This window comes from Nesoenas mayeri, assembly GCF_963082525.1.
Source record: "Nesoenas mayeri genome assembly, chromosome: 20".
NCBI lineage: Eukaryota > Metazoa > Chordata > Aves > Columbiformes > Columbidae > Nesoenas > Nesoenas mayeri.
The window spans coordinates 3,468,446-3,483,949 of record NC_137569.1 but is presented as its reverse complement, the minus strand read 5'-3'; the positions used below and the strand labels follow the sequence as shown (position 1 = coordinate 3,483,949).

General features: G+C 45.8%; 4 protein-coding genes across 5 annotated transcripts in view; 2 read left to right on the top strand and 2 right to left on the bottom strand.

Annotated features, from left to right (window-relative positions):
* Nucleotides 1-1,222: 1,222 nt before the first annotated feature.
* On the bottom strand, nt 1,223-2,202 carry EMC6 (ER membrane protein complex subunit 6). Its single transcript, XM_080357169.1, has 3 exons — nt 2,123-2,202; nt 1,972-2,038; nt 1,223-1,793 (listed from the first exon to the last, which is right to left on the bottom strand). Exon 3 carries the CDS (start codon nt 1,749-1,751, stop codon nt 1,419-1,421), a length of 333 nt encoding a protein of 110 aa, XP_080213295.1. The 5' UTR covers nt 1,752-1,793; nt 1,972-2,038; nt 2,123-2,202; the 3' UTR covers nt 1,223-1,418.
* Nucleotides 2,203-2,292: 90 nt separating this feature from the next.
* Nucleotides 2,293-6,273, top strand: TAX1BP3 (Tax1 binding protein 3). Its single transcript, XM_080356796.1, has 4 exons — nt 2,293-2,370; nt 3,883-4,002; nt 4,309-4,386; nt 4,621-6,273. The coding sequence occupies exons 1-4, from the start codon at nt 2,332-2,334 to the stop codon at nt 4,756-4,758; spliced, it is 375 nt and encodes a 124-aa protein (XP_080212922.1). The 5' UTR covers nt 2,293-2,331; the 3' UTR covers nt 4,759-6,273.
* Nucleotides 6,274-6,685: 412 nt separating this feature from the next.
* CTNS (cystinosin, lysosomal cystine transporter) lies at nt 6,686-13,369 on the bottom strand. Its single transcript, XM_080356795.1, has 12 exons — nt 13,328-13,369; nt 12,822-12,895; nt 11,850-11,897; nt 11,672-11,750; nt 11,462-11,546; nt 11,266-11,369; nt 10,160-10,291; nt 9,435-9,534; nt 9,221-9,340; nt 8,009-8,179; nt 7,703-7,820; nt 6,686-7,339 (listed from the first exon to the last, which is right to left on the bottom strand). Exons 2-12 carry the CDS (start codon nt 12,883-12,885, stop codon nt 7,206-7,208), a joined length of 1,155 nt encoding a protein of 384 aa, XP_080212921.1. The 5' UTR covers nt 12,886-12,895; nt 13,328-13,369; the 3' UTR covers nt 6,686-7,205.
* Nucleotides 9,527-15,504, top strand: part of TRPV1 (transient receptor potential cation channel subfamily V member 1) — a 26,164-nt gene continuing 20,186 nt past the window's right edge. Inside the window, exons 1-2 of one of the 2 annotated variants that reach the window (XM_080356789.1) lie at nt 9,527-9,827; nt 15,127-15,268. In XM_080356789.1, coding sequence (XP_080212915.1) covers nt 15,130-15,268 — 139 coding nt within the window. In that variant the 5' untranslated portion in view covers nt 9,527-9,827; nt 15,127-15,129. Of the gene's footprint in view, nt 9,828-13,303; nt 14,039-15,126; nt 15,269-15,504 lie in introns of those variants that run through there. The other variant, XM_080356788.1, reaches the window with a different exon arrangement.

Genomic DNA, 15,504 nt, shown 5'->3' with positions numbered 1-15,504 from the left:
GAAACATAACCAGATTCCCTCTCAGGAGCTTCTTTTTTTTTTTCCTCCTTGTATTAATGTACAGCAATAAAATGTATCACTTTAGGGGAATGTTCCCTGAGACTCTGCTGCAAAGTGTGTTCTTTAGGTTGCACACCCCACCTTCTCTTTGTGACACACTAATGCTAGCAAGCCAGTTATGAGTAGAGCAAGGATTTGAATACCTGTTAATGGGCTGCAAGTGCTGGTTGTTTTCTGAGGCCATGAATCTGTCAAAGCATAAACTACTCCGGGAATTCCAACCTTGATCATTTTTCCCCCAAAAGGAACCACCACAGAGGTATTGTTTATAGTATCAAATCTACCTTTTGTATAAACCTGCATTTCACCAGTTGATTTTTTTCTGTAAAATATTTTAAACTATTTTATGGTGTAAAATCTGTGTACAACATAAAAAGGGAATATCAGACAGTGTTCTGGTGAAGCAATGACTATTCAAAGAACAGCATTACCCAGAGGGAGCAGTGTGTGTTCTAGAAGAAAATACAGGACAAAACCCAGTTGTTGTACAAGAATTTGATCACAATGTTCAATGAGTCTCTAAACATCTAATTTGCACAAGCAGGTCTATAGCAAAGATATTACCTGTATGGTGGGTGATAGAATTTTCCTCTCTGTTTCTGTCGGACACATATGGAACCACAACAATGCACTGTTCAATTACAGAAAATCCCAAGCAGCTCACAAGCGTGTTCAGCACAGACGGAGCTGCAGGTTCCGAGATGCTGCACTGACCTGTCATTGGACACAACAGACTAAAAAGGAGCAAAGTGTTTGACTTGCGAGAGCATCACGTAGCGAGTTTTGTCTATGTCAGTGAAGAGTAGCCGTGACAATGTCATTTATTGGTAGCGTGTACATAGAGCAATTTTGGAAATAACGTTTGCACTAGCGACTCAACTACGTTTCTGTACCAAAACTTTACATACATTTAATTACATGCTACTGTGGAGTATTTCCTCGTGTCAGTGGATTATTTTTTGAGAGGGCTGTGTTACACGCTGCTTTCATCGTTATTTGTGTGTAGGGACAGGCAGCAAATCTACAAGGGATTGTAATTAGTGTGTCTTATCCAAAACGCAAAGGATACAAGGGACTACATTAAACCCCACGGTTGTGCCTGCAATTAGGGACAGAATTTATTCATTTACCACCTAACAAATATTCATGGGAGGCATCCAGGTAGAGTTTCACATTCAGTTTAATTAGAACAGTACTACCGATTCATTTGTACTTGGACATAATTTACTGACGGTATTAACAATACAAGCGATGAACAACAGTTTAAAAGGTAAGCTGGCCTAGTCGTGTAGGTGATTTTGGCAACAGTCCTCCTGCTTCATTAAAAAACACTGCAGCTAATGTGGCTCCTAGTCGCTTTAGTAGACGTGAACCATCCCGTACAGGAAAGTCCAGAACAGGACGTATGTGAAGAGCCCTCCTATAAGCCCCCCCGTGAAAAGCGGCCTTCGGGATTTAAAGTACTTGTTCCATCGCCGTCCAGCTTTTAACACCAGGAGCACGGAGAGCAGGACGGACGCCAGGAAGTAGAAGATGAAGCCGTGCAGGCCGGTCAGGCCCAGGATCCCGGCCGTGGCGCCCGACAGCGCCGACACCGACGTCCGGCAATAGTCCAGGATGGCGGCGTTCCCCCGAACCGCCGCCTCGCTGATGAACTGCGGCCCGTCGCGCTTGGCCACCACCGCGGCCATGGCTCCCAGGCGGGCTCGGGGACCTCCCTTCTCCCAGCGACACTGGGGGAAACACACACGGGTGTGGGGACCCGGCCGAAGCGCTGCCTCCCGCCGGGAGCCGAGCCCGCCCGGCTCCGACCAGGCCGCCCTTAGAGGCGTCCGGAGCGCGGCGGGAGCTCAACGGGCTCCGAAGGCCCCGCCCGCGGCACCGACCCTCCCGTCTTCCCCCGGCCCGTACCTCTCATCCACGGCGGCGCGTTGCTCCGCGGGACCCTCGGCCGGGCCCGACCGTCACGCCTCGCACCCTGCCAAGGGACAGCACACACCGCCCGTCACCGCGGGCCGCCCGCGGGAGCCGGGGCCGCCGCGCCCCGCCGGGCCCAACCTACCGCCACAGCGGAGACTCTCGCCCGCCCGCCGGAAGCTCCTGTCAGGCATCTTGGCGCGGGGGCCGCCGGGAAAGCAGCTTGACTTCCGGCGCCCGAGCCGCCACCGCGGGCGATGCGGCACCCGATTGGCTGGCGGCGGCCGTGACGGCGGCGGGGGGCGGAGCCGGGCGAGGCGCTTTTGTTCGGGCGGCGGCAGCGCTGGCGGGGCCATGTCGTACGTACCGGGGCAGCCGGTGACCGCCGTGGTGGTGAGACGGGGACACCGCGCCGGGGGTGCCGAGCGGGACAGGGACAGGGACGGGGACAGCGCGCCGGGGGTGCCGAGCGGGACAGGGACACCGCGCCGGGGCTCCTGAGCAGGGCGGGCGTGGCGGTGCCGGTGCCGCCCGGCGGCTGTCAGCGGGCGAGGGGCTCGGCGGGGGCGGAGGGGCCGCGGGTGCGTCTCAGGGCAGCCCCGGCCCGCGGGTGCGCGGAGGGAGCGGGTGATGGGAGCGGGTCGCAGAGCCGCTGGTCCCGGTTGCCACCCACTGCCGCTCCCAGCCCGCCTGGGCGGTGTCTCCGGACGGGATAACGGGCAGGCCGGGCACTTGGGCCGCAGACGAACGCCTCTGCCGCTGTGAGGGAACAGACCCCGCGAGGGAATCGGTAGCTGTCGCTCGGGCCCCGCCGGGAAGCCTGTTCTCCATTGTGCGGAACGTCTGGCAGACGGTCCGACCCGCCCGCCGCCCCTGTGGGGATGCGGGAACCGCCTGTTCAGTGCCCTCTGCTGCGGGAGGCTGCGCGACCTTGGCAGGGGAAACCCCCCTTGCCTAGGTGCAGCTTAACAAGTACAGCTTTTAACGCATATTAATTGCCTTAATAACAAACTGTGCACGAAAGGGTCTGTTTTTTTCTGCTAGTTAAGGTGCTAAACTTATTTATGCTGTGGGTGGTGTGACTGTAGCCCAGTTGAAATACACTGCACCGCTCCCAGCTGTGTAAGAACAGAGCCCTGAGGATGCGGCCACTGTCCCGCTGTGTCCTGGTGAGAGCTGGTGCCCGCCGGGAAGGTCACTGCCTGACAGGGCTGTTCGAGGGGAATCAGAGAATGGTTTGGGGGTTGGAAGGGACCTTTAGAGGCCATATAGTCCAACCCCCCTGCAGTGGACATCTTCACCCAGATCAGGTTGAAAAACCTTTTGAGTGGTTGTTGTTTCAGTTAAGAAAAGGTGACTTTTTCTCTTGGCTCAAGAATAGCACAAGCTGCCATTTATAAAGGATTTGGGCAATGTATAAAGCTTGTGGGATGCCTGTGCTCATCAGGCACCAAGGAACTTGTCTCTGGATTACAAGCGTCTGTTGATAACTTATCTTAAAGAACCATCCTAATAATAGGTTGTTATTTCCCTTCATAGGGCTAGGCAGGAACACAAGGCACATAAATAAAGAACAAGAGCTGGGAATGACTGCTGGTTATCTAGACATGACTCATGTTTAAAGAGACCTGCTCTGGTTTTAGTGTTTTCCCCTTGTATCCCCAGGCAGCAGTAAAGTGCTGAGTAGTTCAGAGCCAGTTGTCAACACCGAGGTTGCATGTGACAGACAGCAAATGCCACATGATGTTTCAGAGCCTACGGAGCAGTGGTGCAGCCTGAGTAGGTTTATGGTATCTCCGAGAAGGACAATTTAACTGGGTCTTAAGTATCTGTGTCTTGAGGCACACTTGAGATTTCTTCCGGTGCCCAACAATACTCAGCTATTTTATCTTTTTCTCTTTTCAGCAAAGAATTGAAATACATAAGCTTCGTCAAGGTGACAATTTGATTCTGGGATTCAGCATTGGAGGTGGCATCGACCAGGATCCTACTCAGAATCCTTTCTCTGAAGACAAGACTGACAAGGTCAGATGTTCTTTGTTTTCTGTAGCACCTCTGCAAAAGCTCACCCAGCAAGCTCAGCTCATAGCTGTATTCTGTCCTCTCGTACAGTTCACTACTAAGGTTATTCTGCTGCCACATTATCATTTGCAGACTAAGTTCATTTTAAGTTAACTCTTTACCTTTTCTTTCTTCCAACATTTCACAAACTTGTTTTTAACTAGAATCCTGTAATATACAACAAAGTATTTTTGCGTTGGCAGTCAAATGGCCTTTGAGTATTTAATGCTTCCATACTTAGCAAATGAACACTTTTTTGGGTTTTTTCAGGGTATCTATGTAACAAGGGTGACAGAAGGAGGCCCAGCAGAAGTTGCAGGACTTCAGATTGGAGATAAGATCATGCAGGTAAACACCAAGATGAGACAGGTACTAAGTGTAGTACTAAGTGCGCACTAGAGAGATGCTTCTGCTGGGGGAAATATTGTGTGCTGGGTACTTTCCAAGACAGTTTGTGGGGCTTATAAACCAACAGAGCTGTGGCAAAGAATATCTACTACGTGGTTCTGTTAGAACAGTTATAGGACACCTGTGAGTCCAGGCACCTGCCTCACTTCGGTGCTTTGCTTTGTTTTTTCCTAGGTGAACGGCTGGGATATGACAATGGTGACCCATGACCAAGCTAGGAAGAGGCTGACAAAAAGGAACGAAGAAGTGGTACGGCTGCTGGTGACCAGGCAATCTCTGCAGAAGGCTGTGCAACAATCCATGATGTCCTAATCAGTCGTCCAGTTGGGGAAGGGTTGGGGAGGGAGATAGATTGATATCACGCAGGGAAGCAAATGCTAGGCCTGAACAGGTTGTCTGGAAAGAGTGCACATTCCTAACTGTGGTAAACACTATATTTTTTGGTTTTTTTCCTTTCTCTGGTTTAACTGGCAGTAGTAAAACTAGTATCCCCCAGCGAGAGTGCTTCTCTGAAGTCTTCCCTGCAGGTCCATGGTAAGACTTTTTTGTAGTTGTGGCTTTCAGGAGGACAGGACAAATCCTAGTTATCTGGAGAAGCCTTCACTTTGACAAGATTTTTTTGTAGCACAAAAGCTTCCTATTTTAAGAAGAAATATGGTTTCTACTCACTTTTAGAAGTGAGCTGTCCTGTCCTGCCATGCGATCAGAGTGGCAGCATTAAGAGTTGCACAGTGCTGAGGGGAGGAGCTCTGTACTAATCCCACGCGGTGTGCTAGCTAGACACAGCGTGCTGAAGGGTTTGGGGCATCACGGTTTGCTGCAAAGGCTCCCTGTACAAAGCAGCTTCTTCAGACAAGAAAGAAACGAGTGACACAGAAGTGTTAGATGAATGCCTGTGAAGTACACTAAAAGTTCATAAACACTACCATTCAACTTCGCTGTCAGGTAAAATCTTAATTCTTCTTGTTCCCAATGATTTTTTTTAACATCAAATGAATCAGGTTTAAATGAAAGGAATATGGAGCAGGTAAAGAAAATACTGTTGCTGAATTTACCAAAATTGCTGCTTGTAGCTGTAGCCTTCAGTTCTTCATTCCACTTCCGTTGGACTGGAAATGGAAGGGGTGGATTTTGATGTGTCTTCTAGAAGACTTTTCTTAAATCACTGATTTATTGGACAGAAGAGATGAATATGCCAGTAATTTCCAAAAGTGCCTCTTGACCAAATTTAAACTTCTGGTAATATACTAAGTTTAAATCAACGTGCCACAGGATTCAAGATTCTTGCTGCAACACTAGGTTAATTACCTAGCATCCTCGTGGTTTGTTAACCAGCTAGCTTTATAATTATCCAAAAAACTGGAGTTTTTAATCCCCTTCCGTTGATTTATACGTATCTGTACTTTCCTTAAGCAGTCTTCAGGTAAGCTGTTGTAAATAGAACATGAGGAGGTGGCAAACTAACTTATTCAGTACCTTACTGCAGTGCCATGTACCTATATTGTGGTTAATGCATCTCAGACTGTTCTGTACACACCAGCAGATGCCTATTTACCATATCTATGGAATTATTCCAATACTGCTTTTGCCTTTTGTAACTTAAGAATTCAGTGGTAAATTTTAAGGCTTTCAAGCTGAAGTTATTTTTGTTACTATGGAGGTACACTGCTATTTGTACTGCTATTCCACTTGATTTTACACACAATAAAACAAAGTTGGATTTCCTGAGCTGTTTTCTCCTTACATTAAGAAGGCTGTGTCACTTGAACGCGACACAACGCAGTCTGAGGTGAGTAAGCTCTGATTTCACTGGTGTGATTTGTAGTGTCAGACCTCACTTGGTCTCTAGCAGGGGAAGGAAGAGGTTCTAGTTTTCCTTAGGCTGACAACTACACCCTCAAGTGTTGTTCAAGTACAAATGCAGGGATTCCCTTCTAGTTATATAATTCTTACCTTCAAATAACTCAAGACCTTGATCTCTACCTAGAACATATCACATGTAGTTAGAAAGTTGCCCAGGAACAAAAACAACTGTTTAAACTTTAATCATGGGGCAGTTAATTAACATGATCCACTTAGAAATAATCTCTCTGATAAATTTTTAAATTTTATAAGATTCAAGACATGGCAGTAGAACCCCCCTGAGCACCTTTGAAAAGAGTTTTCAGTGAAATAAGAATACAGTTTCTGCTTATTAGTATTATTTTTTTTAATAGAAAGTTCAGGTTCTAACATGTATTTGTTACCAACCTCATTTTTTATGTACCGCTACAGCTGTTACCAGCCAACCTGAGTGGTGGTGAACTGTGAGGTGTCAGCAGCAGCACTTAGATCCACAGTCTTCAGTCACTTCCTTATGGTATTAAGTGGTTGCTTAAACATGATCTCACATTTTTGGAAGCCAGAACTCTGTTCTTTGTGCTCTGCTTCCAATCAGAAAGACATCGCTCTGGTCTTTCTCTTTCCTGTTGTTAATGGAAAAAGCCACATTTTGCTTGGACAGCTCACACTAAGCTGTTTGCAGCTTCAACAGGCAAGAGTCTTCCATTTGCAAGTGGTGGCCAGAGAGCTTGCTGTCCTTTAAGGCATCTGGCAATTGGTATTTGGTGAGGCAACAGCTTGTACTCCATACCAGAGGGGATCAGGGTATAAACAGAGATCAGAATTGGTATTTCTGACAACTGGCAGTAGGCATCTGGAAAACCCTCAGCCAGGGTAGGGACAAGTTCAATTTAAAGTTTTTGTCTTCACAAGTGATGTTATTCACAAGGTTCATACCCCTGTCTCCTCCTATAAAGGCAGTAGTGCTGGACCATAAAAACAATATCAAAGATGATGGAGAAGACACCCAGGCCAAACTTGGTTGGATCTCCAAAGATTAACTTCCACTCATCTGTCAAATAAAAAATTAGAGTTAACTCCTTAAGTGTAATCTCACCTCAAGACTACAAGGTCATGCCATACATACCAGAGAAGTTCATGTTTGTTACCTGCACTGCTTAAACACACTTTAAGAGTGACTGTAGTGTACATCTTATGTGTAGCTAATTAATACCTGTTCTGGGGTTCCTTCAAAATTTCACTTTCCATCTTGAAGGAATATGAACAGGTTCTTTATTCTTAGTGTAAGAACAGCTACCCATACTATAGCACAAACATCATCCTCCCAAGATAACCTGCTGGTTTATATCTGCTTTGTAGTACGATCTTCCCACCCCATTAAGAAAGGACCCCACCACCTCAGTTCCAGCCTTACCATTGTTGTATGACTGCAAAAACATCTGGAGAAGGCTGAAGCTTCCACCAGTGAAGTCCAGTAATACATTCCCAATACTCCATCCCTCAGTGCTCTTCCGACGAAAGTTCATATAGGCCTGAGAGCGTAACAAGAAGTCAGTGTGTCACGTACAAGCATTTCTGAGATTAACTGTCAAGATGCCTTCTGTATAACAATAATAAATAATAATAACTAATCATTGCCAGTTTAGTCAGACTTCCAATATGCACTTCAGGCTTAGGGTGACAGGAATAGAATAACAAATCAGAAAAAGTTCAGATTTACCTGTGGAAAATATTTTATCAGTGTGACTGCTAACTTAATGTAAGAGAAGCAGAACAGAAACTGTAGCCATGTCATCTGCTCAGCTGCAGCAAGAAACAGTGTGGTAAACGTGAAGATCCATGCAAGTGCCAGCAGTCCAACAACAACTTTGGATACTTTCTGACCTGCTCGCTGAAACAGAAATGCAGATACACTTAGACTGACCCAGGTCATACATCCCCAGACACACTAAGATACAGAATATGCTCATGACTATGTGAGGTTACAAATCCAAACCTGTTGTTGTACTAGTTGGGCTCAAATCACAAGGGAATCTTAAAATTAAAGGAGTGTTATAGCAACCAGCTGTAGGTTTGCAAGAGCTGATAAGCAATATTCAACATCAATCACTTGCAATACAGTTGTTCATGAGCAAGTGGGAAACAGTATTGTGGCAGTGTTCTTCAGTATTGATGCTTGCTATCAGTGCAACATCTGTAACAACCTCCTGAGTTTAGTCTGATGATAACAAGAGTTTTTACATATGCAAAAGGCTGCTTATGCCATTATGGTAAAAGATTCATGGTTGGCTTCTAATTCTTCACTAGAAAAGACTATTGCACTCAGTGGTGACAAATGGGCTGTTAGTTTTAGCATCACCAAAGGAAAACCCCAACAGAGAAACAGTTACCATCTAGAAAAAATTGGCTGTAAAGATCAGAGGCCTTTACAATGGGAATTAAATAGAGAACCACCTGACTATAGCAATCAGTCCCACCTAAAAAGGGTGGGAATTATAAAAGGGCCTTTGCAGCTGTTTTAGGAGAAAAGAAGTTGAAAAAAGCTTGAAGTTTGAATTGCAGGGAATCACAAAGGGCCTGTCCCAGCTTAAGGAATGCTCCAAGTAGCGAGGAAACAGCAAAGCACGTATCAGCATTTGTACTGTGTGGAGCTGCATAGAGATCTGTTTGGGAACGTTATGAACTAGGCTGTTTGCCTTTGTTATTGTGAGTCCCCAAGAAGTTTACTTAAAAGCTCAGCACATCCATGAGACTCAAGTAGCTCACTGGAGTTGCTACTAGCTTGGGGAAGATAAAAGGAGCTGGATTGTGAAGCCTGACTTCTGAAAAGGCCAACAAAAGTGCAATGAAGACGACTTCGGAGCCCAGAAGGAGAGGACGGTGACTGGGGAGGTGTCCAGCAGAAAGAGCCATGCCAGCAGTGCTGACTTACCTCATAGATGCAGCACTGAATTATGGTGAGGAGAGTTAGAGCTACTGCATGGAGACTGAAGAAAATATCATTGATAGCCACAGGGTTCACCCCACTGGGATAACTGACTAAGAATTCCTCCTAAATGTAAGAGAAAGCAAAACCAGCCAAATGCCTTAACTCCCTTCTGCAGATACCCACCCCCTGACAAGTATTAAAAGATAATCACGCTTACCTTAATCAAGGGAATCCAAAAGAGTCCAACATTAAACACACTGTATGCTATAAAGCCAGTGAGGTTTAATGCTATAAAGTCAAAGCTTAGTCCAACAACACTAGAGAAGGAGTGGGGAAAAAAAAAAAGTATGAGAAATATGCATGAGAACATTACAGGCAGTTCCAGGGACAATTTGACCCTAGAATTCTAGGCAATTTTTGATGTAAGCCCTCCATGAGCTCAGCTAGTCTGATCAAACCATTCCAGCCTGAATCCATAGAAGCAGTAGCGCATCTTTGCCAGGATAAATGCTTCATTTTCATATATAATGATGTTTCTACTTACAGTCATTTAAAGGAAGCTGGCCTAATGACAACACTATGAGAAGCCATCTGATAAGCAGCTTACAAGGTAAGTAATATTTTAAGGTGGTCATTGTAATTGGCTCAGCCTGATAATTTACAGCATGACACCAAAGGGGATGGGGAAGTCTCTTCTGTTACAAATTAGTATTGGATGACGAACCATAGGATTAGGTGTCTGTAAGATGCACTTAGTTTCCTCTGACCTGCATGCACAAAAGCTCCCTGGGGCTGCATTTATCCAGGCCCCATCTTCACCTTGCTATCCCCCCCATCTTTCCATGTGTAATTCAGAATAACCAAGATGGATGTAACTGAAACTAGGAAGATGATTTCTAGAAGTGCTTAAGTGACTCACAAAGACATCTTAATTCATTTTACCTTTTTCGTCGCCAGTTCTCAAAGAGTTGAGGATAAAAGGAGATGGACCAGGCAAGGAAATAGATCCAGCCAATCACCTCATCAACATATCTTACTATGATGCTATGAATCACTTGAAATTGAATCCTAGGTCTGATGGGTAATGCAAACAGAATAGGTTAATTTGTCTGTTCACACTTCAGCAGATTTTATCTTGTTATGCTTTAAGAGACAAAATAGAGACTAGGTGTTGAGACAAGACAGTAAAGATTCAGAGTTAGTTTCAGTAGAGCTGCTCCCCTTTTCTTTAGTGTCCTTGTTATCTTTATGGCATCTCCCACTCCTACCCTCAACCTACCCTTTCCTTCTTGTTTCACTCTTTCCTGTCCATTGTTTTACAATAGAAATCTTCAAAAAGGTTATCTTGTGCCAATGGCTTCTACTCTCTTATCACAAGATCTGTTATGCAAGAGCGAGTTTCACTGTTCATGCTCTGCCAGCAAAGCCTCATGATCATGCCTGTCCTGTTGAGAATTTCACATGCTTACCTCTGCATTTGCTTTGAGTCTTAAAAGCAGAAGTAAAATGAGGAAGTAAAACAGGAGTATCCTGTTGCTCAAGGCAACAAGCAAATACAATCCAGCTTTCCCTATCTTACTAGACTTTTTTCCTCTTAGGGAGGACTGGTGTTTGTGAAAAGAGGGCTTCCCTAACTAGAAAGCAAAGCACCTGCCTCTCATGGTAGTGATGTGGGTGCACAGCTACATCAGGCACTCCAGAACAAGTTCTGAACAGGAAGAATAGTATCTCACTGGACATATACAACCAAATGCTTCCTAGACTAGAAAAGCTGACGTGAAGTTTTGATACTTTTGGGAGGGGTTACCAAAATCAAACTAAGGAGCCACAAGAACTCACAATCATGAAGTCTAAGATACCAAGATTACCGCTCTGCTTCTGTACCCTGTATTTATCTGAATAACTTGGGGACTGCTGGAGGGTCACAACATCTTTTCAACTACATACCACCTACGTCCCATTAACTATTTAATTATAAGAAGGGAATAGTTACCCCAAAGATTAGGAAGCTGTAGGATAGTAAGCAGAACTAAAAACCATTTTCTCACCCAGTTACGTTGGAATTAGTGGTATAAAGATAAACTGTTACTTGTCCAACATCATCTGCTTTCACTTGGAAATCTGCTTTAGTGTGACCTGCAGGCAATCGTACCTGCAAGGCAAAGTGGAGGAAAGAAAGAGGAGAGTTGCACCACAGTAGCAGCAGGCTTTTGCATAAGGTCAGAAGTCTGTTCTGTCACTTACTTCATCAGGCAGTTCAACAATAGTGCTCTGTTTTGATGAGTATGTAATATTAAGAGTTATCACCAGTGTCTCATTTAATGGAGCCCTGTGAAGGCAGAAAAAAAGAAGTTAGAGTGGTACTTGAGTACACAAAGATTGCTTCAGGGCTGCAGAAGTATCTGCTTATCTCCCACTCCAAAGAGAAAGTAAAGATGCAATTGTGATTTTTACCTCAGAGAGACAGTGACGTTTGTTGAACTTCCACTTTCTAATGAAACCACTTCAGGGACAGACAATACAATGACTCCATCTGGGGGAACAAGGGGAGGGGAAATAAAAACATCAAAAAACTCCATACAAATATAAATTACTACAAATGATTAAAATCTCCTTCAGAATAACTACCTACTTTCTTCTGTGATAGATTCTGTGATATAGACATTTTGTCCATTGGTACCTGCAGTGTCAGAAAAACAAAATTAGTACGCATGATAAACAGCAAAGGAAATACGTATTATTTCAAGGCAACTAAAAGGAGAAGTTAATAACTGTTGCTTGAACATGTTACGAGGAAGAAATGTAAATATTTGAAGTGCAACGAAAGTTCATGCCAAGAGAAGGCTCTAAGATACTTCAAGCCCACACTAATGGTTTCTTGATGTCATCCAAGTAATTTCGGAGTCATAAATGCCCAAAATTTAGTTTAAAATTGCTTCTTAGGTCACAAATTCAAACCAGGCACCCAGATGTTCAAGATAATGGATATTTGCTGTCATAACACTTCAGAAATCACAAGCAGCTTATGGTGGTGCTCTGAAATATGGCTTTCAAGGGGTATACATTGCAACAATCCAGCTACATTGTACCAAACCATGCTTTAAGCGAGACTGAGGTTTCAAATACGAACATAACTGATATCAAAACCATAAAGCTGGTCATAGGTCAACAATTTTGATATTTGGAATCCTATGCTTAAAGGACATGAGACAAGAGGAATCAAAATGAGCTATACAAACATAAGACCAGAAATGATGAGATAAACAGGTTGCCCTGGATGGTGGGGTTTTTTTTGCCTTGTTGCCATATATTACATATTGTTCTTAAGAAGCTATTTAAGTGCAGGAGAGCTCCCCAGTCCCTCGCTGGCTGCACCACAGACAGTATTGATTCTGCTCAGCAGAGGTGAGCTCAGAGCACGAGGCGAATGCTCCGTCAGTGCCTCAGTGCAGCTCTGTCTGTGTATGAACACACCAAGTGAAAGGTAGCGTGTGACAGAAGAGCTGACGGGGACCACAGCACAGGCCTAGGTGGACACCGCATAGTCCTCTGCCACCTCTGACCTGGCCCTTGTAGGCCTGAGCCACGGTGACCAAATACTCACCACCAGGCCCCAGCAGCACAAGCGAGAGGTACAGCAGAGGGCAGAATACGTATGGCATCTCCATAGTGGAAAAACTGCAGAAACAGTGGGGAAAAGACCTTGCTCAGGACCCACACGTTTTGAGGGGGCACCAGCACACCCCCTCAGCCAGCAGCTCCCTGAGGATGGCTCCCTCCCAGCCAAGCTGAGGAACCCTCAGCAACCCCAAGAGAACATCAATCTTTCAGTCCCTCTGTGTGCACAGACTCCCCCGGGCACATCTTCCCTCACAGCTCCCCGCCACACAGCGCTCCCGCCCCCGGGGGATCCCCCACCCGCGCGGGACTACAAATCTCAGCAGCCACCGCGCCCCCGGCAGCGCCCCTGCCCCGGCGGCGCCGCGCGGTGCACGCTGGGACTTGTGGTCCGCGCCGTCCTCCCCTCAGCAGGCGCGGTGAAGCGGGGCCATCCCACATTTGGAGATACACTAATACTGAGGGAGCAATGCTGAGGAGAAGACACCTTACCTCTTTCCAGCGCCGCAGCTCCGTGCTGCACAGCCCCGACTCTTCCCTTTTCAGCTTCTCACGTGAGGCGGCCGCCTGTCAACTCCCCGCCCAGGGCCCCTGTTGCGCCGGTGCGGCCGCCCCCGGGCGCCATCTTGGGTGTGACAGAGCAGGCTGAGCGCTGGGCTGGTGCCGGCGGCTCTGTGAGGAGGGAGGGCCCGCGGACCGAGGCAGGGCTCGTTGCTCTGCTTGTTTGTTGAAGTTTCGTTTAAAGCTGCGCAGGTCACCGGGGAGGGCTGGGGAAGGGACGGTTTGTCACGCTCAAGATGGAGGGGTAGTGGCCAGACACTGCTGAGGGGAGGTCTTGTCAGCCAGAGGGCAAAGTCCAGGCTGCTCTCCCAGCCCAGCCTGCCCTGGTGAGGGAGCCCGCACTGCTTGTGCCCTCGTCACACTTGGCTTTTGGGGCCGGTGTCCCTTCACAGGTGGTAAGGAGCAGTGTGGGGGTCAGCATGATGGGTGTCAGTCCGGCCACCATGTAGAGACACACGCAGGGTAGGGAAGGTGAACGCCATGGCGGGCAGGCCTGCTCCTGCCTATGTGCTGGGCATAGACCTGGGCACCACGTCGGTCAAGGCTGCCTTGTTGGTGGAGGCAGAACAGGGGCAGGTGGTGGCAGGGAGCTGCTCCAGGGAGACACAAGCACACGCCAGCAGCCTGGAAGCTGGACCGCAGGTAAGGGGCGGCAGGTGGCACAGCTCAAATTTCAGGGTACTGGCCTTGCCTTGTCATGACTGGGTTGTGTTCTGGTGTTATGCACGCTTCAGTGGTTTTCCTGGCCTACAGTGATGGAGGTGGTTGCTGTATGTGTCTAGATGTCTGAAAGTAAACTTAAAATGCTTTCTATTTATTGTTTAAGAAAGTCAAGTAAAGCTGGAAGGTTATTTTATACTTTGACTTGAGATGGGATCATAACTAGAAATTCCCTGTGGAAATAACCAGGAACATGTATTCCTGTTAAAGGTTTTTACGTTCATGGTGTTAGTCAGTCTGAGAAAGGATGAATCATAAAAATCGTGTACGAACCTTTCTCTGGCCTAGTACTGTAGTGAGTCCAGGGGCTAGTTTAGCAAACATACCAAACCTCCCTACAGTAATGTTTATGCAGCAAAAAATATGTACACACAGATTAGATTGCATCTATACATAGACTATATTTGAATACTTATGCTGGTCTGTCACAAGGTGATCTGAATCTTCAAAAGTGAAACCTGGAATATGGCTTCTCTTGTGGCAGTTTGGTTAGTTTGTCACGTAGTAGAGTTTGCTGGGTAGTTCTAGGAACAGAGTATCCAAAACTAAAGTATCAGTATCAACAAAATGAACTGTGAGTAGATATGGAGGTGTAAGGGAGACTGCATGCCAGCCAGAACACGCAGATAATCCTCTTTGTGAGGAAAACAAAGAGCAATATATAAGGTGAACTAATGAAAGCATGTACTAAGTGTTAATGGATTTTTAAAGGTAAATTTGAGCATGGTAACTTATGAAATTAAGAAATGGTAACTTATGAAATTAAATTTGACCTTCAGTTTAAAAGGCTGTTATCCCATTCTCAACTTGCTAGTATTGTTTTTTAGTTTTTGTGGTTTTGTGGGTTTTTTGCTTTTTTTTTTTCAATTTAGTTGTGAAGGCTATTCTAATACATGATATTAAGCTAAATGAATTATGTTCTTCACTTCTGACTAGAGTAGCCTTGTTTCTTAAATACACTGAGGGAATCCTAATGGTTTCATGCTCAGAATAATGCTTTATGATTGCAGGGAATGGAGCAGAATGTCTGGAGAATAATAAGAGCATTGAATGAATGCCTTACTGCTCTACCTCAGCAGCAGCTTCAAAAAGTCAGTCACATTGGCATTTCAGGACAAATGCACGGGATTGTGTTTTGGAAAAAAGATAAAGGTAACATTAGTTCTTTGGCATCCTTGTTCAGAGTATTATCATGCAGAAGATAATTTTTAAACACTGAAGTGATCTGTAGGAAACTGTTGCATGTTCACTTTGGTCTTCTGTAAAACAGAATTAGCATAAGATCTTCAGTGGCAGTTTTGCTTTAATTACTGGAATTTCAGCTACTGACTATATTTAACCCTGTTGTTTTCAAATGATTTAGTCTTATGAGGTCCCTGCAGAGTAAG

Bases quoted from the DNA above. Each gene is read 5' to 3' on its own strand.
- CTNS (XM_080356795.1), bottom strand. From the start codon at position 12,885: ATGGAGATGCCATACGTATTCTGCCCTCTGCTGTACCTCTCGCTTGTG. The intron at 11,898-12,821 runs GTGAGTATTTGG...CTGACACTGCAG, and splicing joins TGTGCTGCTGGGGCCTGGTG to GTACCAATGGACAAAATGTC. The intron at 7,340-7,702 runs GTAAGGCTGGAA...TTTATTTGACAG, and splicing joins TTTGCAGTCATACAACAATG to ATGAGTGGAAGTTAATCTTT.
- TAX1BP3 (XM_080356796.1), top strand. From the start codon at position 2,332: ATGTCGTACGTACCGGGGCAGCCGGTGACCGCCGTGGTG. The intron at 2,371-3,882 runs GTGAGACGGGGA...TTCTCTTTTCAG, and splicing joins AGCCGGTGACCGCCGTGGTG to CAAAGAATTGAAATACATAA. The intron at 4,387-4,620 runs GTAAACACCAAG...GTTTTTTCCTAG, and splicing joins TTGGAGATAAGATCATGCAG to GTGAACGGCTGGGATATGAC.
- EMC6 (XM_080357169.1), bottom strand. From the start codon at position 1,751: ATGGCCGCGGTGGTGGCCAAGCGCGACGGGCCGCAGTTCATCAGCGAG.